A 25,062-nucleotide genomic window follows, 5' to 3' on the forward strand; every position below is an offset into this window, starting at 1 on the left:
TCCTATTACCAGGCATTCTGGACAACCTCATTTTGCTAGAGGCTGTATTGTAGAATAGCCTATGACGGCAGTTGGACCGCTGTGAATGTCTCTAGACACCATCCTCAGAGGAGGTACAACAATGATTTTTAAATTGCAACTCAAACTTAAGTTAAAAAGTGAGTAAGTGAAACTCTTTATGTAATGACAGAATTCATGGAACTATAGCTTGTGTTGGCTCTATGACTTTTGGCAAAGCATTATTTTACCAGGCCAGTGGACACAACATAAAGACATCAAAATCACGGTGAATGCAGGATTATTATAAGCATCTAAATACAGAAACCACATCTCGCAAAATTAAAGAGCAGTGTATTTTAAACACAATATGAAGAGAATATAATCTTCCTTCAATGTGAAGAAATCAGAAGGCCCATAACATTGATTCTCCAGGGACATGCTGTTACTACTTCTCCCAAGGAATCGTTCTCCATAAATACTTTAAAAATTCAGAATCATCAATAACACAGTGTACACCTAAACCAGTTATTTTTAGGGTTTTTCATTATTCTAAATAAATCTCCTGAGAAAGATGAACAAAGCTAATTGCTGAAATGGTGGCTGGGAAAGATTCAAGTTTTGCATTTCCATGACATTCCAAGTTCCATATAGATACTTTGTTTTACAATCCATACTTCCCTTTTTGCCATAAAATCCAGTTGATCCTTTATCTCCTTTGGGGCCCATTTCACCCTAAAAGGCAAAATATAAATATTGGGTTTTGTTTTTTATTAAATTTTTAATTTTAATTCCAGTATTTGTTATGTCCCTTTTTATGTGATTTAACCAAGTGATTCTTCTGTGGGTACTTGAAGAAAATGTATATTCTATTTTTCTTGGATGGAAAGTGGTTTTATATATATCTTTTCAAACCATGTAATTTGAAGTATGCTTCTAGTAAAAAATGTTCTTGTTGGAAGAAAAATAACTTTAACTGAGGGTCCTCATTTAAAATAAAGTATATCAGACGGCAAGTTGGCCAGAGGCGGGGGCGGATGAGCGAAACAAGTGAAGGGGATTAAGAGTACACTTATTATGATGAACACTGAGTAGTATATTGCATTGCTGAATCACTATATCATACACCTTAAACTAATATAACACGGTATGTTAACTAACTGGAATTAAAATAGTGAATTTTTTAAAAGTATGAAAACGTCCCTTACAGATTAAAGAAAAAAAGCAACACCAATTATAAACAAGGTTTAATATGTCAACATAATATAAAATAATTTAAAGTTTACAAAAGCCCTATGTTTAAGGCTTTGTTAAAAAAAAAACAAGGAAAAACAAGGACAGATGGCACCAAAATAGGACCTACAGTTCAGGGCTTATAATTAAAAGAATTTCCATAGAGGGGTGCTGGGGTGGCTCAGTCGGTTAAGCTTCCACCTCTTGGTTTTGGCTCAAGTCATGATTTCACGGTTCGGTTCATGGGTTCGAGCCCCACATCCGGCTCTGCACACACCCTGCTTGGAGTTCTCTTGCTCTCTACCCCTCCACCCCCCACACCCGTCTCGCGCACACGCTCTCTCTCTCCCTCTCTCAAAAATAAATAAACAAACTTAAAAAAAATTCCATATGGTAAACTTTACTCATCAATGTTTAAATACCATAAAATTTGTGTCTGGAAATTGTAAAGAAAATTTGTAAAAGCTTTCTGTACACTATGATAGTAACCCATTTATTTTAATATACTTTCATTTACACATGAGGATTTATTTATAACACATTTGTAGCATAAGTAACTTTAAATTCAAAATAAAATATGATGTGGTGAATATTAAGACTAGATTTTTTCAACCTTTAATCCTGGCATTCCATGAAGCCCAGGAAAACCAGGAAGTCCACGGTCACCCTGAAAATAAAAGTAAAATTAATGAAAGAAAATACATCAGCCTAAAAAATGTCATCGTACATTCTTTAACTTCACCCTGGTCAAAGTCTACTGGAAGAAAAATCTTCCATACGCATACATACGTTAAAACCATATGTCTATGAAAGATCAATCCTCATTTATCAAAGTTTCCTTTATGATCAAATAAGGAAAGTATTTTGAGACTAGGTGAACTTGCTCTGTTCTGTGGAAAATGCTGTTGGTATTTTCATAGGGATTGCACTGAATCTGTTGATTGTTTCGGGTAGTGTGGGAATCTGAACATTAATTCTTCTAATCCTTGAGTATAAAATACCTTTCCATTTGTGTCATTTTCAATTTCTTTCATCAAGTGTTTCATAGTTTTCGGAGTAAAGGTCTTTCACCTCCTTGGTTAAATCAAAAAGCATGGAGACAAATGAAAATGTAAACATGATGTTCCAAAATTTGGGGGAAACAGCCAAAATCTATTAGAAGTAATATAGAATTCACTAAAGTTGCAGGATACAAAACTAATACCCAGAAATCAGTAGCATTTCTACACACTAATAATGAAACAGCAGGAAGAGAAATTAGGAATCTCATTCTCAATTGCACCCAAAAAACTGAAATACCTAGGTATAAATGTAACCAAGGAAGTAAAAAACCTAAACTCTGAAAACTATAATTCAATTTAATCCCTATCAAAATACCATCAGAACTTTTTATAGAACTAGAAAAAAATAATGCTAAAATTTGCATGGAACCACAAAAGATCCCAAATAGTCAAAGAAATCTTGACAAAGAACAAAGCTGGAGGTATCATAATTCCAAATTTAAAGATCCCCTGCAAAGCTGCAGTAATCAAAACAGTATGGTACTGGCACAAAAACAAACACATAGATCAATACAACAGAATAGAGAGTCCAGAAATAAACCCACACTTACATGGTCAATTAATCTGTAACAAAGGAAGTAAGGCTATACAACAGGGAAAAGACAGTTTGTTCAATTGATGGTGAAAACTGGTCAGTTACATGCAAAAGGATGAAAGTGGAACACTTTCTAACACCATACACAAAAATCAACTCAAAGGGACTTAAGACCTAAATGTGAGACCCAAAACCATAAAAATCCTAGAAGACAACAGGGCAGTATTTTCTCTGATATTGGCCATCACAACATTTTTCTGGATATGTCTGCTAAAGCAAAGGAAATGAAAGCAAAAATTAACTTTTGGGACTACATCAAAATAAACAGCTTTTGCACAGCAAAGGAGATTATCAATAGAACAAGAAGACAACCTACTGAATGGGAGAAGACATTTGTAAATGATATATCCAATAAGGGTTTAATATTTTTAAAATGTAAAGAATTTGGGGCAGCTGGGTGGCTCAGTCAGTTAAGCATCCGACTTCGGCTCAGGTCATGATCTCACGGGTTTGTGAGTTTGAGCCCTGAGTCAGGCTCTGAGCTGTCAGCACAGAGCCTGGAGCCTGTTTGGGATTCTGTGTCTCCCTCTCTCTCTGCTCCTCCCCTGCTTGCACTCTGCCTCTCTCTCTCTCTCCCCCTCTCTCTCTCTCTCCAAAATAAATAAACATTAAAAAAAAAAAAGATCACTCCATTGAATACACCCTCGACACGTTGTGTACGGTGTTAGAAAGTGTTCCAGTTTCATCCTTTTGCAAGTAACTGACCAGTTTTCACCATCAATTGAAGAAACTGTCTTTTCCCTGTTGTATAGCCTTACTTCCTTTGTTATAGATTAATTGACCATGTAAGTGTGGGTTTATTTCTGGACTATTTTGTTGTATTGATCTATGTGTTTGTTTTTGTGCCAGTACCATACCTGCTTTGGATTCTGTCTCCCTCGCTCTCTGCCCCTCTCCCACTCATGCTTTGTCTGTCTCTCCCAAAAATAAATTAACATTAAAAAATATTTAAAAATAAAATAAAATATAAAGAACTTCTACAACCTAACACCAAAAAAACAATCTGATTTTAAAATGGGCAGAGGACCTGAACAGACATTTTTCAAAAGAAGACACACAAAGGGCCAACAGACACATAAAAAGGCACTCAATGTCAGTCATCATCCAACAAATGCAAATCAAAACCACAATGAAGTATCACCTCACACCTGTCAAAGTGGCTAAAATCAGAAAGAAGTAACAAGTATTGACAAAGATGTAGTGAAAAAGAAAACTGGTGCACCCACTGTGGAAAACGGTATGGAGTTTCCTCAAAAATTAAAAATAGAAATACTATATAATCCAAATGCCACTACTAGGTATTTTCACAAAAAATTCCAAAGCACTAATTCAAAGATATATGGCTTCCTACATTTACTGCAGCATTATTTACAATAGCTAAGATATGGAAGCAGCCCAAGTGTCCACTGATAAATGAATAAAGAAATGTGATATGTATATATACTTGCATATATAACGGAATATTATGCAGATGTAAGAAAAATGCTATTTGGACCTTTCAGTAATACGGATGGACCTAGAGGGTGTTATGCTAAGTGAAATAAGTCAAACTGAGAAAGACAAATACCATATGTGGAATCTAAATCCAAAACCAATGAATAAACAAACAAAAAGCAGAATGAGATCTATAAATACAGAGAACAAACTGATAGTTGTCAGAAGGAACAGCAGTGGAGGGAGGGTCAAAATGGGTGAAGGGGAGTAGGAGATACAGGTTTCCAGTTACATAATGAATAAGTCAAGCAAATAACAAGCACTGTACGGGGAATAGAGTCGATGAGATTGTAATAACATTGTAGTATGGCAGATGGTAGCCACCTTTGTGGGGAGTGCAATATAACATAAAAAGACACTGAATCACTATACTGTACGCCTGAAACTAATGCAATGTTGTGTGTCAGCTGCACTTAAATAAAAATTTTTTTTGAAACTTAAATCTTAATTTTTAAGAAAATTATTTATTCACATATTTTAAAGAGTAAATTTTAAAGAGTTATTAGAGTGTTTTAAAACCCTCCCAAGGCCGCTCTTTTTTTATTCTAAGCTTCCGTATCTCTATGAGCTCAAATCACGTGGTCACACTGCTACCACAGTTTCAGTTTCCACGCTTATCTACTGACCTTCCTCTGTGAAAGAAGAGAATCAACCTCTCATACCATCCAACATCCTCTCCCCATCTCCACTTGTAAGAAGCAGAGATCCCCTTAACTTTCTATTAAAGCTTTGGTTAAATCAATAGTCAGTGTTTCTTATATTAAGATTCACAACTAAGCCATCAATATGTTGATTGGTTGCCTTTTCCTGACCAAATGTTTGTTTTACCTACAGTTAACAATAACCTGTTTTGGAAACCTAGTTTCCTATAAACTTTTTGTAATATTGAACTCCAATCTATCTCCAATTGTCAAGATCACTTCAAAACAGAATCACATACATTGCAAATTTGATATTCTTTGTCCTTCCTCCAGCCTTCTCATTTGTTTCAATATACATTTGCTGTTCTATCTGTATTTATTCCCTTGTTAGGAGAATACATCATCCAATAGCTTCCTCAAAAGGAATTTATGGGAGACAATCTTTTGAAACCTTAAATTTCTGAAAATAACTTTATCATATTCACTTAAGTAATTAATTAATTCACATATAAAAGTATGGTTTAGATTTTTCTTTCAGACGTCTGAAGGCCCTGCTCCGTTCGCTTTTTGACATCAGTGTCACCAGTGAGATGTTTGAAGCCATTCTGATTCTGATCATTTGTATATGGCATGTTTTTGGGGGGTGGTTGTAGTGTTTTCCCTCTTGGAATGCTTGTAGGATCTTCCTTTTGGTTAGGGTGTGTTACAATGTAAAACTGTATAATATTAAGCATGGATGTGGTCTATAATCATCCATTATGCTAAGCACTATGGAAGACTTTTCATCCATAATCACCCCATGCTTACACATGTGGACTCAGACCACACACCCAACTCCATCCACATTTCACATAAACAACCTTCCCTCGGCCACCTCTAAGCATACTGTGTTAGAAGGCCCTCAGCAAGACAGAGACAAGAAAGAGGCCTGCAGACCGTGGGAATGGGCCTGGGGTGGTCTGTACAAGGAGTGCCAGGACTAAGGATCTGGAATGTGGTGTACAAGTGGATCATGTGCTACAGGACTGTCTCTGTGTTGGCCCTGAAGACGCAGTGTGTCCTATCAAGGAGCTCAGCTGAAGTAGGATCTATCAGGAGTTCTGCATCTCTGAGGGCATTAATGACCATTTTTCCAAGTCTTCTTCACACGCCTTTTGTCAGTTTCTTTTTAGACTTTTTGGTGTCTTTAATTTTCCTAAGATATTTTCTGGTTCCTCGTGGTCAGTTCACCTGGAAGGTGATGATAAGCTCTCACTGAGTACTGTTCATTGAGATTCTCTATACATGGTGTGGTTGGGTCATTTCACTAAACAGCTCTGGATATCAGCAGATTCCCCATAGAAAGATCTTCTTTGCCTATAGTTTTGTACATCTCCACCTTTTCTTTCCAGTCTAGAAACCCTCAGTCTTATCCTCCCCAGATAGTAAACTTTCAAGTCCTACTACGGTAGAAGGGAAATTCACTTAACTACACAGAGGTGAGGAAGGGATAGCAGGATCTCACTGTTCTTAAAGGAATATTCAACCATGTTTTCATTTTTAGCTCTACCTTCAATCCACTTCTATTTTCAAGAATACTTTGTATTCCCATTTCCTAAGCTTTTGGGGTACCTGCATGCATATGTGCACATGTATGTGTGTGCACACACACAAACAGGATTCTCTCTCAAATGAATCGTATCTCTTTCTATTTTAAGATTGAGCTTCCTTGGGTCTTCGTGGGAGTTTAAGAAATAGAGAAAATGTGTATGTTCTACCCTTCATCTTCATCAAGAAGCCCTAGTGACTTATTGATACTTCAATAGTAATATCCAGAGCACCTTGCCCTGTAGGAGATAGGTTCACAACAGTCCACTGTTACAGGAGACAGCAGGACAGACACAAAAGAAGGAAGATACAAGTTGAAAAAGTACGTACATGGTATCATTTCCAATTATTCCCATTATTCCCATTCCAATTATTCCCATTCCAATTATTCCCATGGACACTTTCCACCAGGAGGCTTTAAACCTCCTGGACAGGGTTGCTATGACCTCTTGTGTAGGGCTCCAATATTCATTCAGACTTACCCTGTTTTATTCTGAACCAATTTCATTCCTTATCCACTCTGGTTAATTGCAGGAAAATCTGGGAATGTACTTATCTGTCTAGACTAATACAATATTGGCCTTAATTAAAAAAAAAAAAAGCAGCCTTAATTTTAACAACAGATCTATTTCCACAGAAATATTCCTTTATTTTCCATTAGTGAAAGAATGAGAGCCATTATAAAATAAATTTTTACAGAGAAGGAGCCAGGGCTGAAAGTCCAGGAATTCCCTTATCGTCTCCCATAATAATTGATGGAAAATAAAAAACAAAAGTTACACTATATTTCAGATCCATCTGTATTACATTTGGATCTTTTACTTTATAAGTGTATCTGATACAAAAAGTATACTAGCTAATGGTTATATCCAAAAATCTATTTGCCTTATACTACCAAGAGAAGATTTTTATCTGGGCACATAGCTTCCTAACTAGTGACTATATTTCCCAGTCTTCTTTGCAGTTAGGAATGGCCACATAACTAAGTTCTTGCTAGCAGAATGTGTGGGGGACTATGACATGCAACTTCCACATAATTGATTAAAAATAAAGTTATTGTTATGACTTCTCTTTCTCCCTTCCCATCAGATTACAATGCAGGTAAGACAGTGACCAGTGACACAGCCTTGACTGTGTAGAAGAGAACAACATTCTCAAGGAGACTAGACCAATAAGAAGGAAAAACTTGAGTCCTTGAATAAGTACATAAACTGACTACATGAGAAAAATAAACTTCTTTCTCATTTACATCACTGCATTTCAGGGTCTGTTTCTGGTCTAAACAGGAATATTTTTTTTTTTTTTTTGGCTTGTAAAGAGTGTTTTCTCATGGGTAATAGCTTTCCCTTGACTACTTAAATTTTCCAGTAAAGATTAAAAACAATCTGTGTGTGTGTGTGAGAGAGAGAGACAGAGTGAGAGAGAGAGAGAGAAGATCCACTAAAAGTCCACACATTCCAGAGCTTATTAGTCCTAAAATCCAACAATTTAACCAAGGAATAAAAGAAAAAAATAAATTTAGGGGGAAACCAAGAGAAACAACAAGAAAACTGAGTATTTGGGTATTTCTTTCCCCTACCATGTATATGTAGACTCCTAATTCAAGAACCAAAACTACCTTTTGGAATTTTTTTTTTTTCCTTTATGCTTGGGGCAGGTAGGAGTAGTAACGGTTTCTATAGAGAGAAAAGATTAAAGACTACCTGAGCTAGCTTTTGACTGAGCTGAAACAACTCCTTGATGGTCAGGATAGACTAAGTTACACTCTTGATAAAATGGAATTTAGGGGGATAATAAACACTTGATAAAAATACAGAAGAAATGGGGAAAATTAGGATTCCCTATTAAGACTGGACAAAGTCCCAACTAAGACTTCCATTCTCTGGTTACAGGTTATAGAAGACATAATCTTCAAACTTTAATTTACCAGAGATAACAAACAAATATCAGATGAAATGAAAAGACCAGCAGCATTCACCGACATTTGGATGGAAAAATTGAAAATCTGGACAAAGCTACCCTCACATGTACAAGCAAGAGTTTTTAAGTAAAATAAAAAGGCAAAGCATACATGTTAACACATAGCAGTTAAGAGGGGAGAGGAGAGAGAGGAGAGAAATGTAGTGAGGAAATGGTTGGGGAATATTGACACAATCTACAAAATACTGAACACAAAGTGTTACCCATCCACACTGCAGTTAACCTCTCAACAATGCAGAGGCTGGGGGACCAACTGCCATGCGGTTGAAAATCCACACATAAGTTCTGACTCTGAAAATTTAACTACTAATAGCCTACTGTTAACCAGGAGCCTTACAAATAACATAAACAATCGATTAATGCATATTTTGTATGTGTATTATATACTGAATTCTTAAAATGAAGTAAACTAGAAAAAAGAAACCATGAAGAAAATAAGAGGAAATATGTTTATAATATTATACGATATTTACTGAAAAAGAAATCCATGTTTAAGTGCATATATGCAGTTCAAACCCATATTGTTCACCTAAGTTATGCCCATGGTTTAATATAAGTGGTTGCAAAGAAGTGGTAAAGTTAAGCCAAAATATCCACAATGGGCATGTAATGCAAAAGACAAATAAATGCTCTTGTTTGGTCATCTGCTACTGTAATCTAAGCTAATTAATACAAAACTTGGTATAGTAGGAAAAGGAGTCTGCCAAAACAATATTAAATAATATATATGGCATTGGCTTTGAGTAATGAAAAAAATTAGTTTATGTTTAGAAAATGGCAATTTGTTTAATATAATGGTAAATATTTGATAAAAATTTGCAATACTTGCAAAGGTAAATAATACATCAAATTAACTTAGAGCTAGAGGCAAAGAATTAAGAAAACAGAATGTTAGTATCATGAAGTGACTGGTATTGGCTATACTTGAAAGACCCTGTAAAAGAAAGAAGCTCAGAAAAGAATCAGCCAATTTGCAAGTAGTAATGAAAAGCAATAGACCAAGTCCGAAAACATGGAGATTGTAAGATACAACTTTGTTCTCATCGCTAATAGGTAAAAATTGAAACTGGAGAGGACCTTTAAAAGAAGTTCAATTAAAATAGCCTCTGTGAAGAATCAAATCAAGGGGGTGGCCATAAACACTACTTTTAAATGCTCTGAATCAGTGAAAGTGGGTCCAATAAATTCCTTCAGGCTGGACAGAATGGCTCAAGAGAAAAAAAAAAAAAAAGCCTAAGAGTGTAATGGATGTCTGATAAATTCAAGTCATCTATCATTAATTATCAGTAGTTAATTAATTAATGCAGAGAGGGCCATGACTAAAGCAAGGACTGTGGATGCTGCTATTGGCTGGAATCAAAAGCCAAAGATAGAAAATTAGAAATATTCATCTGCTGTTGAGAGAGTTGTACTACCAAAGAAGCCCTAAACCATAAAAGACTCCACAGCTGTTTGAAACTTTAAGAAAAACAGTCACCCAGCATCACCATTTTTAATGTTTTTCTAGCCAGTTGTGACTAGCCACTGAATTTAGACAAAATACAGAACAAAGCGAGATTAAAAACTAGAAGAAAACAAATCATCGTTAGGTATGATTATACATTTACTACACCAATATACCTAATACCCTAAATCACTAATTCAGTTAATTGCTGCTTTAAAAAGGTAATGTATAAAAAGGTTTTTATATATAAATACTAACCAAAATGAAAGTATATTAAAGAAAAGGCTCCATTTATAATAGAAACAAAGGACATAACAATTCTAAGATATAAACCTGAATAATGTTTAGGACCACTATGGAAAAACTCTAATATTTTATTAAGTTTCAAGATTGAAAATAAAAAATTAAATAAGTCATAATCTTAAATAGGAAAACTCAATATTGAAATTATGTCAATGATTCTGTAATTAATCTATAAATTCAAAGGAATCCTAATTAAAACATGAATAGGAATTTCTAAAATACTGAAGGAAAGATATTGAGCTTTATCTGGAAAAAATAAGCATGCAAGTATAGCCAGGAAAATTTTGATGAAGAAGAATAATGAGGAAGTACTAGGACTGCCAATATTAAATCATATTATGAAGTGACAACAATTAAGAACAATTTGGTGTTGGAGAGGATGTAGACAGATAAATGGAACAGAATGGAAAGCCAAAAACACCAGACCCAAATGAAAATGGAAATTTAGTAATAATGATGAGTTTTCAAATAAATGGAGAAAAAAGTGATATTCCATAAATGTTGTGGCCATTGGATATCCATTTAGGAAAAGAGAAGGAAAAATATGACTGCTCATCTACCTTTACTCAAAACAACAAAATTTTAAGGATTAAAATATAAATTAACAAGGTCTAAATATATATTCAAAATGTTATAATGTGGAATCCTTCTATATAGACACAAATATAAGGAGAGAAAAATATATCTCTACCTACATATTTAAATTTTATGTGTGGCTGAGATTCCAAAAGCCAAGTCAAAATACATAATATAAACCAGGAAAAAATATTTTCATACAATTTATGAACTGTAATAACAATCAGCTTTTAAAAAAATCAACAGCCCAGTAGAAAGCAAAAAAAAAAAAAAAAAGATATGACTAAAAAGCATATTACAAAGAAGTAACAAAATGTCCATGACAAAGTACTCTACCTTAATTACTAATACAAAAATGCAAATCAGACCAATACCATTTATAACTTGTACTGATGACAATTAACCTTAATGAAATTCAGTTTGAATTTGAAGAGTTTGAAGAAAGATGGGGCACCTGGGTGGCTCAGTTCATTAAGTGTCTGACTCCTGATTTCATCTCAGGTCATGATCTCTCAGCCCCTATACATGTGAGATCCAGCCCCTATACATAAGGCTCTGCACTGACAGCACAGAGCCTGCATGGGATTCTCTCTCTCCCTCTCTCCCATGCATGTGTTTTCTCTAAATAAATAAATTGTAAAAAAGAGTGTGAGGAAACATATTTTCACACACTTGCTGGGAGGTGCAAACTTACTACAAGTTAAACAGGCAATTTGTATCAAAGTTTAATTATGCATTTAATCCTTTGATCCTGTAATAAATTCCAGTTCCAGGATGTTTTCCTATGGATATTCTCAGAAAAAAAATACTGAGAAATGAGAAATATATAAAGGTGTTCATTCCAGTAGTGTTAATACATACATACACACATACACACACACACACACACACACACACACAGCAACATATTAAGAACCAGAACATCCCTAATTTAGAGATTTCTTACAGTGGATAAGTACAGCCCGTAAAATATATAGCTGTGATTAACCTTCTGCCTATAGTTTCTTTCATGAATTGTTAACTCCCCTGTAACTTACAGAGATTTTGAGTATGAAACTTTTTTCTTCTTTTTGAGAGAGAAAGAACAAGCACCAGCAGGGGAAGGGCAGAGGAAAAGGGAGAGAGAGAATCCTAAGTAGGCTTCATGCTGTCAGATCAGAGCTCTACTACTGTATCCTAAGCTGATGCTGTGCTTCTAATTAATGATAATTTGCTGAATATGCAAAATATTTTCATTTTCTAAAATACGGTAAATACTTTTGAGTCTTCCAAAAATATTCCAATAAAATAATTATTTTGAGGAGTCACAGTCCTGATTGCACCTGAGCTTACAAGAAAGTAGATTCTAAGAGTATACCAAGATTTACAGTAAGATGGTTCCAATTCCACAGGTTGCTTCCAAAACTCTCATGACTCATGAACATGGCTTTGATGAGCTTGTCCTTCCCATAATCTGATCTAGAATCATATTGTTTTCAAAGTCAAGATTATTTATGTGCATTAAGAGAATATGAAAACTATTCTTTTAAAAGCCTCATTCTTCAAAAACTTTTCAGTGTATGCATGTGTTTTTAACGCATATAATGCTTTGTTCAGTAGCATAGGCATATAGTTCATAGATGTACATGGAACTACATGCCCAAAAGTCTTTTACTGCAAAGAGCTCACAACTTAAAAGTCTGATAATCTATGATCTAGAGTGAACAATCTCCCTTCACTTGAGAGAGATGGAGAAACAGGAGTCGTCTCTCATGGCACAATCGGTACGATCTAATCTCTTTCATAGTTCCCCCGTCCACCTATCTGCATGGCTACCGACAGGCATTCAAGAATTCTCTTCACAGTGCAGGCAACAGGGTGAAAAATGAACAAGTCACATGGTTCAAAACTATTCTGGCCAATGCAGAAAACAAACAACAGGAACAACAAAAAAAAACAGACTAAAATCAAGACATTTTATTTCAACCCTCTGATTCTTGAGTAACTTTAGACAAATGATTTAAGTTCTTCATTCTTCAGTCATCCCAGCTGTTAAGTAGGAATCACCTACTTCACAATTAATATAAAATCGGCATAGTACGGCTTACTCTAGTAACTTCATAGGGCTTTTTGGGAGGACTTCATGTGATAAGAAATGCATATGGATAATATCGATACAAAACATGCCTAAAAATAAAACAGAAAAAGTGTACACACAACAATGAACGCCTTCAAGCACTCAATACATCACAAGCCTTACATGTCTCGGGTTGTTCTTTGTTCTCTCCCATAAAAACAAATGGGAGGCTCAGGCACTAATGACTTACAGAAAATTGTTTAAATCTGCTAAAATGTTTCCTCTCTTTAATACAGCAATGGGCAATCCCTTGGGTTTGGAGATCATGACTGAACTGGTCAGGCCTAGAAAAAAGGTAGGTTCGTGAGCTCCTACTACAGAGGCACTGCCATAGCTTCTTAGTGACCACAGAGTACACCCAAAGAGAAGATGAGAAATGGCATTTAGAACCAACAAAATATGAAGCACTCTGTAAAAATTAAATGTAAGTTTCAAGTGTCTCAAGGGATGCCAGTAGAGAAAAACAAAATGGGACAGAAAAAGGCATTGCAGCCAACAAATGAGGCGGGGCCTGGAATTAATGATTCTTTTTAATAAACTGAGATGCTGAATCCATTACAAAGGCTTAAAAGAAAAGAAGCTGCAAGACCAGAGAACAATCAAGACGTTGTAAAAGTATCCACAGAAGTAATAAACACCTGGGCACACACAGGTCAGCACCCTATGTACACAAGAGGCACTTAACAAAACCTGACTTCAAAGCATATTTAAGGAAGGCACAATTACTGCTGCTTTTTTGGAAGAAAAGCCTCTAAGAAAAGGATGTAGAAGGAAGACGTGGTACCACACCATCCATAAAAAATACAAGGATTTTCCGAAAATCCCTGGTTTTAACAATTCCAGTTTCTTCATATTCAGATGAAGTAAAGTATTTTATTAGAAAACAGAATGTGTGGGGCACCTGGGTGGCTCAGTCAGTTGAGCATCCATCTTCAGTTCAGGTCATGATCTCACAGTTTATGAGTTCAAGCCCTGTGTCGGGCTCTGTGCTGAAGCCTGGAGCCTATTTCGGATCCTGTGTCTCCCTCTCTCTCTTCCCCTCCCCAGCTCATGCTCTCTCTCAAAAATAAATAAACATTAAAATTTTTTTAAATAAAGAAAAAAAAGAAAACATCATGCGTATGCATGTATATCTAATATTTTTACTTTATTAACTATAACACTGATCACATAAATATATTGCTATTGATATACTTATCACAAATATGTTTATATAGTTAACAAATAAATTTATATTCATTAAGGTTTATATTTAATAATATTACAATAAATGGACTTATTAAGGAAGGAGAGGAAGGGCATAGGACTGAACTCAGTCGGCAACACTCCAACATTTAGTGAATGAATATAGAAGACAAGTCAACAGTGAAAAGGTAACCAATGAAGGCAAGAGAAAATCTAGGGAAATGTGCTATCTTAGAAGCCAAGAGAACAACTTGTTCCCAGAAGAAGGGAAAAGTCTGTTGTGTCAAATGCTGCTGGGACATAACAGCAAGATAAGCAGAGATCACTGGAAAACAATGACCACTGGATTTCAAAGATGGTAGATACTAATCTAAATACACAGCAGAAGTGTGGGGTGGAAATCCTACTAGAGTGAATTAAAGGGAGAAAGGGAAGTAAGAAAGTGCAGAGAGAATAAAGGCAAACTTTTCTAGGGTGTTTCTACTATAATGGAAAGGAGAAACGGGGTGGTAACTAAAGGAGACTATATGGTAGAGGAGGGGGGTTCAGTTTGGTTGGTTTTAGATGGGTCAGCCTTTAGGCTATTGGTAAAAAATTAGCTAAGAAAGAAAAAACCATGACATAGCAGAGAAGGGCTAATTAATAACACAAAGTAATGGAGAAGGATAGGATCCAGAACATAAGAGGAGGACTGGATATTATGGACAGTTCATCCATATTAACAGGAAAGAGGACAAAATTTAGACACATACACAAGTAAGAGGGTAGACAGTCATTGACATCATCTTTATCATCACTAATTTATAGGTGTTTAATTTTGGCCAAGTACATGCATAGCCTATTTAACCTTCACAACAAAACTATGAAGAAATACAATAGCACTCACTTTCCAGATTTTGAAGTCCAGGTTTAAAGAGATTAAGAAGCATGGCTAGGGAGTTAAGCAGTCTTAATTCAGAGCCCAGTCTATAAACCCTTGACTGCTTTAAGCCTCCCACTCTCACCCCCTCCAACCTTGGCCATGAGAACACCAGCATTTGGGCCTTGGGTGGTGGTGTTATCAGAAAGCTACACAGTTCGATTACCCTCCTTTTCTGAGAAAGAAGAAAAAAGTGGCAACTTCACTAAGTCAATTCTATTTCTCCCTCTCATGTCACTCTTGGCTTTGTTTTAATTTTTTAAACATTCTTTTTTTTGTTTGTTTTCAGACGTTGTAAGAAGTAAAACCACTAATATATACTAAGTTGGTCCTTTATTCTGTTCTCTCCACATGTATATAGGCACTCTCTAATTATAATTAACCATATAAATCACTGTAATACCACTTAATCTTTTGACTTTGGAAGTGCAGTCATGAAAGTAAGGGATTGATTTGAAATAAGGAAATCTCATTCATCACATTATACTCTTGTATGGACACTAAGGACAATGGGAGAGCAAAGTCTTGAAGGGACAATTTCAATGTTAAATGATCTAAAGAGGAAATTAAGCAAAATGTGTAATTCACTCCATAATGAGACCTTAGATATAATTAACTTATTTCTTAAATCCAGAAAAACGAAGTGATGAGTTTGTACCAAGTTTAGATAGGTTAAAAAAAATAAATTACTATCTCCCATGTGTTGAGAATTGAATTTTCCATAGAAAGTTTCATACTCAACTCAAAAACCCATAAATATGTATCATCCCATCAACACAACTTAATATAATTTTAACAAAATATGTTTCTCCCTATGATTTAAATACATGGGTCTCCTTAAAGTTGAGGAAGTGTTTTGAAGTACTTTTTCTTAAATTCCAAAGAATAGCTTCAAAACATATTATAAAATGAGTTACCAGTTGAAGACCATTTGGTGAATTGGTGCTCCTTTTTAACTTTATAAATCGGTGGGGGGGGGGGGGGGAGCGGGACCTGCAAAATCTATACACACTCTACTGTCTGATATGTGAGCAACCAATGCTAAAGCCAGCAAGAAAGTGCATGTAGTTTTAATTATCTTAAGTGGAAACTCCTACTATGGGTGTTCTCAGAAGAAATCCACAAAATGGAAATGATTCTGGGAAAATATCCTAATGGATAACAGTGTTGTGTGGAACAATCTCTCAGAGGATGCTATGTGATGCCTGGAAAAAATGTCCTGTACCACCACAAGTCAAAGTTATCTCAGGGTCTATTTTTCAACCTTCCTATTTCTGAAAATTAAGGAACTATATTCTAGAGGAAGAACCAAGGGAAAGTCTTTAACTTATTCATTTACTGAAACTCTAAATAAAGAACACTCTGAAGCCACAAGGAATGTGAGGAGGAAATTTAGATGGCACAGCACACGGTGATCTCAGGCCCACAGGGACTGTGTCAGATCAGACTTTATACCCAAACAACAAATTTCAGAAAACAAGCAACTCTTGAGTGGAATTATTACTGGACTGAAAACAGAGACCTTCACATCATCTTCACTCATCTTATTTTATTCAAGAGAATGTATGACTTTGTAAAACTCATGCCCATCTATGTTGAAGACAGTACCATGACCCCATCCAACAGAGCAGTTAAAGATGTGACTAATCAAATTACTGCTATTCTTCTACCTTCAAACAGGCACTTTATTTCAATTCTTTTAAGATGAATAAAAAACACCCTCCTTTTTATATCTGGTTTCTAAAACCCAAGGGAAAAATAGACAAATTTATGCATTCATCCATAGATATATTCATTCATATACTCACACTTTCATTATCTCCCTGCCATCCCCAAATCAGACTAATTGTGACAATGTTAAAAAACAGCAGTGATCCTGTAAACCAGAATATAAGTGAGGTGTCTGCCACATGGACTCCTCAAAACAGGTATCTTCATGGTCTCAGTGGAATCCCCCATTCACCTGGCAGAGGTCAGGCTATCCCTCTCAACATTGCCACAGCATAAAAGTATAAGACATGCTCCCTATCACCTCTTAATATATGCCTCCATTGTTTAAGATAGGCAAAGATTTCTCAGTGGCTAAAAAGATTCATAGAGGCCACATAGAAGACAGGAGGATTTTACACTTCTTCTTCAGGAATTTTATTGACTGCTACTGTTGCGCTCTGTCCTTTAACTCTCCCCAGATTATAAAGCTGCCCTGACCTATTCCATCTTTTCTGGCCACTAAACCTCCTATTTGCCCTTGGGATTGTTTCAACCCATGTTATGCCCATGACATATGCCAACCTACCCCATGCTACATCCCAACTGCAACCATGCTACTTGGATGAACAAAACAGAACAGTACAAAAACAACTGTTTATTTAAGCAAGACCCTGTACCAGAGCACCTGGGTGGCTCAGGTGGGTAATTGTCCAACTCTTGATTTCGTCTCAGGTCATGAGATCAGGTCGTGAGATCGAGCCCCACGTCAGGCTCCTTGGTGAGTGTGAAGCCTACTGAGGATTCTATCTCTCCCTCTCTCCCACTTGTGGAGAGAGAGAGAGAGAGAGAGAGAGAGAGAGAGAGAGAGAGAGAGAGAGAAAGGCAGGCAGGCCCTGCATCAGGAAACATACTAAATATTTTTCACACATTATATTGTCTCATTTGATCCTCAATAAACCTATGAAAGAAGCACCAGATAGGTATCTATTAAGGAGAGGGACATATTAGAATTGGGCTATCTGTGGCTAACAGGAACATATTCCATTCACATAGTTCTCTCCCTTCTAAGAAGGTAATCCCCCCCCTCAGAGTTTAACCACAAGGAGAGAACATGGCATCAGGGCAATGCCAATACCTGTTCCATCTGACAGTGGTCATCTACTTACAACCTATTCCATCTAGTGACAAAAACCGGCTGTGAGCTTTATTAGCCAATGACCACTGACAAATTTCTGAGCCCTCATATCTTGCAATTCACCAAGGTGAACACTACTGAATGGGAGTCGTCATAGGTAACATCCTTTGTCTTCCTTGAATGACCAAAGTGACTGGACACATTTTTGTTTGTGTGCATTTACCTTTTCACCATCTCTTCCTGGTTCTCCTTTGTAACCTGGTAGTCCTTGAACTCCCTAAATCAAGCACAAAATAAAATTCGGTTAGTTATGTTTTGGGTTCACTAGAAACGATAATTCTACAATGTGTATCTATGAATCACATACTTGTATGCCAGGGGATCCTGGGACACCTGGTGATCCTGCAATTCCTTGATATCCCTAAAGAAAAGTAAACACAAAATAATTAATATTTCATCATACTAAGAGCAGGAATCCAGGATTCACTCTTGTCTGGAATGTCTTACACTTAAGACTTCACTTGGTGACTGTTTAAGAAACAAAAATAACAAAGTTTCAAATGCTGAATAAGGAATCAATATCCTCCAGTCTTTAGGGAAAAGGTCTCAAATATCTCTAGAATAATAAAAATAAACAAAATGCTTCAATTAAAAGGAAGCTTTGGATTTGCAAAAACAGAGCCAATGTTCACAGCTCCCCCCCAAAAAAATGTTTTGCACACAGAAACGTATTTAACATATTCGAGAGAAAAACACATAAGATTGGAGGATTATACAAATGGACTACATTTTGAAACCACCTGATTAATGGCCATTTGAGTTAATCCTTGGAATAAATTAAGACTTGATAAATGTTATTCCTCAGAGTAAGTCTTTAACAGCCTTTGGACTGCTCATTTTAGAAAGCTGCTGATGTTACCCATGAGCATGGCTGTGACATGTCTCCCCCACCTCCCAAGGCGGGGCTGTCTGTTGAGGCAAGGGTCACTTTGGTCTCCACTGCTTCTTACATATCCCTCCAGAAACCGGGCCTTTGGCAAAACAGCACAACTGTTCCAACAAGGCAAACTATTCATTCTTCACTCAGCACATGGCAATTAAACTCCAGAACAAACTTGCAGGACCTCAACATTTGTCTAGGTTTCCCTAGGTCAATGTCACGTTGACTTAGACCACCTGGCACCTGCAAACACATTTCACGTTCTTATTCAGATCCCATCTCTCTCGGGTCTTACTGTTTGGATATAGCTTTCTGTTGTCAACAATATTAAAACAGATGTCATTAGTGTTTCCAATTACATCTTCATTGTTAAATCCAAAAGCTTCATTTCCATGTGGCTATTTATGGCTGCTTTTTGTATTCACCCACTCACTTGTCAGCACATTTTTAGCTATGATTTTAGAGATAGCAAAATTCCCTGCTTTACCACTCCCATTTTCAAATATTCCTTTTACTATTCTTTGCTAGGTCTAACAATACTAATAACAATAATAGTTGTCTCAGCAACATCAGTCTTATTGGTTTTCTCCCTTTACATTCACTCACATTTTTTATTCTGTAAAATGCTCTCACTCTCCAAATGATAGACTATATAATTCCTACCACCAAGCATGATCCTTTCCTTCATACTCTTTCAGTTCTTCAGAGTTTATCAGAGTGTATCATCATGCTTCCTCCAAGATTTCTCAACAAATTCTTCTCTTGAATCCCTGTGCCCAATCCTTAAACATTTTGCTTCACCAGTGAGTCACTCGTGATTTTGCTTCACCAGTGAGTCTCATAACAAACCTTTCCACGCTCCATATTAAACAACCTGCAGCTTTCAAGCCCAACATATGCTCTCTGGGTGGCCACTGTCTCAAGTGTCATGGGATTATGTGCCCCCTTGATATGGGAAACCCAGTCCAATTCATTTCTTTATTTGCAGCATTGAACAGAGCATTTAGCATTTTGGGTTAATCAAACTTTGGAAGAATTTACCTTCATGTAATCCACACTGCATAAAGTGTGAAAAATCCCTTTCCCGAAGGAACGAGGTTATGTTTGGGCCGCTACCGGTAGCAAATTCAAGTTTTAGTCATGCCATGTGGTTCGTGTAGGTAAGAATGGTAGGAAGAAAGAACAAAGTCAATTCACACCGTTTGCTCAGCCTCTTATCTCTACCACTCTAGTGACCACTGAATCTCTTCCTTCAACCACTTTGCAATCAGATAGGTCTGGAATTAAATTTCAACTCTGTCACTGGTAGCACATGCCCAAGAGAGTTAGGTTACTTATAACTGCTGCCACTTAGGATGCCTCCAGATCCTTCAAAAACTTATATGCACTTCTCTGGACAGTCTGATAGGATTTACAACAGGCTGCCGTAATCGGGAGAAACAATAATAGCAATGATTTATACAGAATTCACCAGAGTCCAGATTAAGTACTTCACTTAATTCATGTAACCCTCACAATCACCCTTTAATTAATGTAGGTGCTGTATTATCCTTATTTTCAGATGAGGAATCTGAGGCACATAAGATTAAATAACTTGCCCAAAGTTATTCGTTAGTTGATAGAGTCAGTGGGAACACTCTCTTATCAGAAAATGCTTCATGGTAGATCTGATCTTATGATTCTAGGATAATTAATCAGATTCAAAAAAGCATATTTGCCAGGCTGCTTTTAAATTGTTTAGAATTCTGAGTGCCCAAAGAATATGAATGTTCATAAAATTCCTCAAAAGAAAGTTACCATGGAGATTGGCTATTTATCAAAATGGCCGGTCATCTGCAAAGTTCACTGTAATGAATTATTTTTTTCACATTTTTTCAAAAGTTAAGCCAAATGTCGTATCTGCTTTATTACTTTTTTTACAAAACGAATCTTTTGTAGAAGATCAAAAGCTGTTCTCTTCTTCGAAGAAGTAAATTAATATGATCCATTTGTTAGAGAAGACACATCACATTTTAATGGATTAAAGCAATGTGGAGATGCCCCAGACTGTGTTCCCAGCTCACCTCTGACTCATAATGTGACCTCAGGCCGAGTGATCATATCCCCAAATCCTGGGAGGCAACTCAATAAAGTGGAAAGACAATGAATCTTGAAATTGGAAGACCTTGGGCTGAATTTTTGCTCCTCCCTTTACTTTCTACAGGATTTTGACTAACTTTGCCTAGCTAAGTGTCAGTTTCTTACCACAAACCAGGATAACAGTGCCCACTTCACTTCTGAAAAGAAACAAACGGAGTCACAGGTGAAAATGCCTGGCAGATGCTAAAAACTCAAATGTGAGTTTTTCTTTTTATGTTCTTCAGATTCAATGGCTATTGTACAAAACCATGAGAACACTTCTGCAAAATGTGTGGCACCACAAGCACATGAGGAATGGCAGATCCAGTCATCATCATGATTTAACCCTTTTGCAACATTCATATAGATCTAATGGTGAACATGTGAACAAGGCTTCAGTGTATTTTATAATGGCCCCGTTTGTTTTGTCTTTTGAAGAATTGCAATACAAAAAATAACAAATGCTTCCCACAATATGAGAACCAAGTTGATGTGGGATTTTTTTTTAACTTACGGTGAGAGGCATTCTAGAAAACTTAGTTATATAAAGAAATTCAAAGATTATTTTAAAAGCTAGAGGAAGCATGATTAGTAACAAAATTAAGAAAAATCAAAACCACATCCAAGCTGGGGGATCCCAGGGTAAACCACCAGAAGAAATTGGATGAAATTCAGAAAAATGAAATTTGGACTAAAAATCAGGAAAATAAAGGTTAACAGGGAGGAATATTACAACACACAACAATTTCCAAGAGGAGCAAGAACTAAACACTGGTTGACTCATAGCAGGGTACACTTGAACAAGGAAAATGCCCTGAAACAGAAAAGATGATAAGCTTTCCATATAGCTCGCTGAGTTTTTATTGTTCTGAACACACAGGCTTCTGTGTTTTCAGGTGGGCGTGCAAATTTCACATGATCTTTGATCAATACTGTTCGACACTAATTTTGCCATTTTGCAATTATTAGCAGGTCCAAATATCCACCCTACAGCCATGTGCAAGATTTCTGACAGTAAAGTCTTTTCCACGTTCACAGAAAGTCTTTTTGTAAATGAGTCATTTTTTAGGAAAAAAATATTCTCACTGCCAAATTGTAGGGTTGAAGAATACAGAATCAATTTAATTTCCTTCCATGATTCATAGTTATAATGCTCCAGGAAAGATGTATAGCATTGAAATGGAAATTAAGGAAATAAAATCAGCAAATGTGCAAGGGTCACAATCTCTTCTGAGCCCAATTCTGATCAGGCCATAAAATATTCTGCCAATCTAAACATACAGATCTTCTCAAGTAGTGAGGAGGATAGAGTAATCAATTTTCTTTCAGTGCTCTAACCTCTAAAAATGAGAATAAAATACAGAGAAATCATTTTGGATGTCACTCTTCTTTCTGAAATGTAAGAATGTGATTCAAAGTTTATTCTATTACATTAATTTTCTTCAAAGTTTTCCAAAATTCCCACAGATACTCTTAAGTATACAGCCATGGTAACTAAGAAACCTAAATCAAGTGTATATTTTTAATATCCACTGTGGATTCTTCTTGCCACCAGCACACTTTATAGCTCAACACAACTAAATTCAAAAAATATTCATAAATCTGTCTTTTCATGTGTAGCTAATGTAGAAACTCAACTCATTTGCCACCTAATTGAACTACCAGTCCAGTAGTTTATATGCTTTAACTGACTGCTCAAATTACTTGACCAATACATCTCATTAATATATATAAAATTAAACCCGAGCTAAGATCTAAGAAAGAACTGGAATGCTATGGGAGGTGAAGAGTAGATAGTCAGGGAAGCTTTCTGAAGAGACAAGCTCAAAGGAACACTAAAGGAAGTGCAGTGCAGAAGAGGAAGCCCTTCAAAATGTGCCATGAAGCATGACAAGATGAGACATATCCATGGAGACAAAAGAGACAGCACATGGGGAAGCATGCTGCAAACAAGACTGGACCAGTAGACTGCAGCTTTCATGCATAGCCTGTGGGTCTTATGAAGGATTTTTTTAAATATTTATTTTTGAGAGAGAGAGAGAGAGTGTGAGCAGGGGAGGGGCATAAAGAGAGGGAGACACAGAATCCAAAGCAGGCTCCAGCCTCTGAACTGTCAGCACACAGCCCAATGTGGGGCTTGAACCCACGAACCGTGAGATCATGACCTAATCCAAAATCGGACACTTAACCAACTGAGCCACCCAGGTGCTCCATGAAGGTTTTGGTCTTTAACCAATCCACTATACCAGAAGGTCAGACTGGAGCTCTGAGAAGCTTGCTTGCTACACTATGGAGATAATTATAAGTGGCAGGGGGAAGCAGAAAGACCAAGTGGGAGGTTCCTGCAGGAGAGAGATAATGGTAGGTAGAACCTGAGTCCATTCAAGGTGTATTTAATTCAACCTGATGATGAGCTACAGGATGTCAGGAATCTGAAGTTATAGTATGATGCCCAGGTTTCTGATTTGTGCAGTGGATGGCAGATAATGTATCACTAACTGGGGGAATCTGGAGTAAAATACTATTATTTGGTTGCCAAATAATAGCACATTTTTTTAATGTATTTTTGTGGACTAACATAAAACATTTACATTTGACAATGGGAAGCTATAGACTTTTGTTGGGGGACAAAATTTCTACTCAAAGCAGACTACATTTACTATAAATGAAATTTATATCTAATTCTCCCACCCTTAAGTAAGAGTGGATCAGTGATAAATATGGAACACATCACCTGCTTTCCTATGATAGTTTGCCTTGAGTTAAGCACATAAAAGAAAAACAATGCCTACCTTTGACAACCTCTATAGATGCAGCTTGGTTCTCAGATTCACAAAACTTAATTAAGCTTAGGTAAATTGCCTCATTCCCTGAGTATGACTGCACTTGAAGTTATACTAAGCTTATTTCAAAAGGAAAATGTACATGGGGCGCCTGGGTGGCTCAGTCGGTTGGGCGACCGACTTCGGCTCAGGTCACGATCTCGCGGTCCGTGAGTTCGAGCCCCACGTCAGGCTCTGGGCTGACAGCTCGGAGCCTGGAGCCTGTTTCGGATTCTGTGTCTCCCTCTCTCTGACCCTCCCCTGTTCATGCTTTGTCTCTCTCTGTCCCAAAAATAAATAAACGTTAAAAAAAAAAAATTTTAAAAAAAAAAAAAAAAAGGAAAATGTACAGTGTTGCTGGATGGCTCAGTCGGTTAAGGTCTGACTCTTAACTTTGGCTCAGATCATGATTTCACAGTTCATGAGTTGAAGCCCTGAATCGAGCTTGGTGCTGACTGTGGAGTCTGCTTGGGATTCTGTCTCTCCCTCTCTCTCTGCCACTCCCCTGCTCACTCATGCTCTTGCTCTCTCTCAAAATAAGTAAACATTTAAAAAAACAAAAGGAGAATATGCAACTTTTTAAGGTAACCAATAGCATCTTTAATAGTTCTTAACTTCCTAACCTAAATTTCTAATAGCAACATTTTCTATTCAAAGAGAAGTGACCATGGCAGAGCATTTGACTGCAAAGAGAAGTGACCAATAACTAGCCTCATTCTCTTTCTGTTCTGCTATATTTTTTCCATAGTAATTACCACAATCTGATATCATTATTATTATTATTATTATTATTATTATTATTATTATTATTGTATATTCATTATTGTTGTCCCTCCCTAGCAGAATGTGAGCTTCAAAATGGCGGGTTTTGTCTTTTTTGTTCATTGCATATCTCCTCAAACTATGACAGTGCCAAGAGCAAAGTAAATACCCAATCAATATCAGGTATATGAATGGATGAATGAAAGAATGAATAAGAAAACAAACATATAAATGTTTATGGTGCCCAACCAGTCACTACTACTGATGGCTCTAAAATAATGGCAGAGGGGCGCCTGGGTGGCGCAGTCGGTTAAGAGTACGACTTCAGCCAGGTCACGATCTCGCGGTCCGTGAGTTCGAGCCCCGCGTCGGGCTCTGGGCTGATGGCTCAGAGCCTGGAGCCTGTTTCCGATTCTGTGTCTCCCTCTCTCTCTGCCCCTCCCC

At 36.7% G+C, this 25,062-nt stretch overlaps 1 protein-coding gene across 3 annotated transcripts in view; it reads right to left on the reverse strand.

Moving 5' to 3' along the window:
- Positions 1 to 25,062, reverse strand: part of COL21A1 (collagen type XXI alpha 1 chain) — a 174,043-nt gene that overhangs the window by 56,695 nt on the left and 92,286 nt on the right. For all 3 annotated transcript variants that reach the window (XM_040473805.1, XM_040473804.1, XM_040473803.1), the window contains 4 exons: positions 18,344 to 18,397; positions 18,200 to 18,253; positions 1,844 to 1,897; positions 679 to 732 (listed from right to left, as the gene is read on the reverse strand). In XM_040473805.1, the coding sequence (XP_040329739.1) occupies positions 679 to 732; positions 1,844 to 1,897; positions 18,200 to 18,253; positions 18,344 to 18,397 (216 nt within the window). The remainder of the gene's footprint in view (positions 1 to 678; positions 733 to 1,843; positions 1,898 to 18,199; positions 18,254 to 18,343; positions 18,398 to 25,062) is intronic.

This window comes from Herpailurus yagouaroundi, unplaced genomic scaffold (assembly GCF_014898765.1).
Source record: "Herpailurus yagouaroundi ecotype Mexico unplaced genomic scaffold, PumYag 139, whole genome shotgun sequence".
NCBI lineage: Eukaryota > Metazoa > Chordata > Mammalia > Carnivora > Felidae > Herpailurus > Herpailurus yagouaroundi.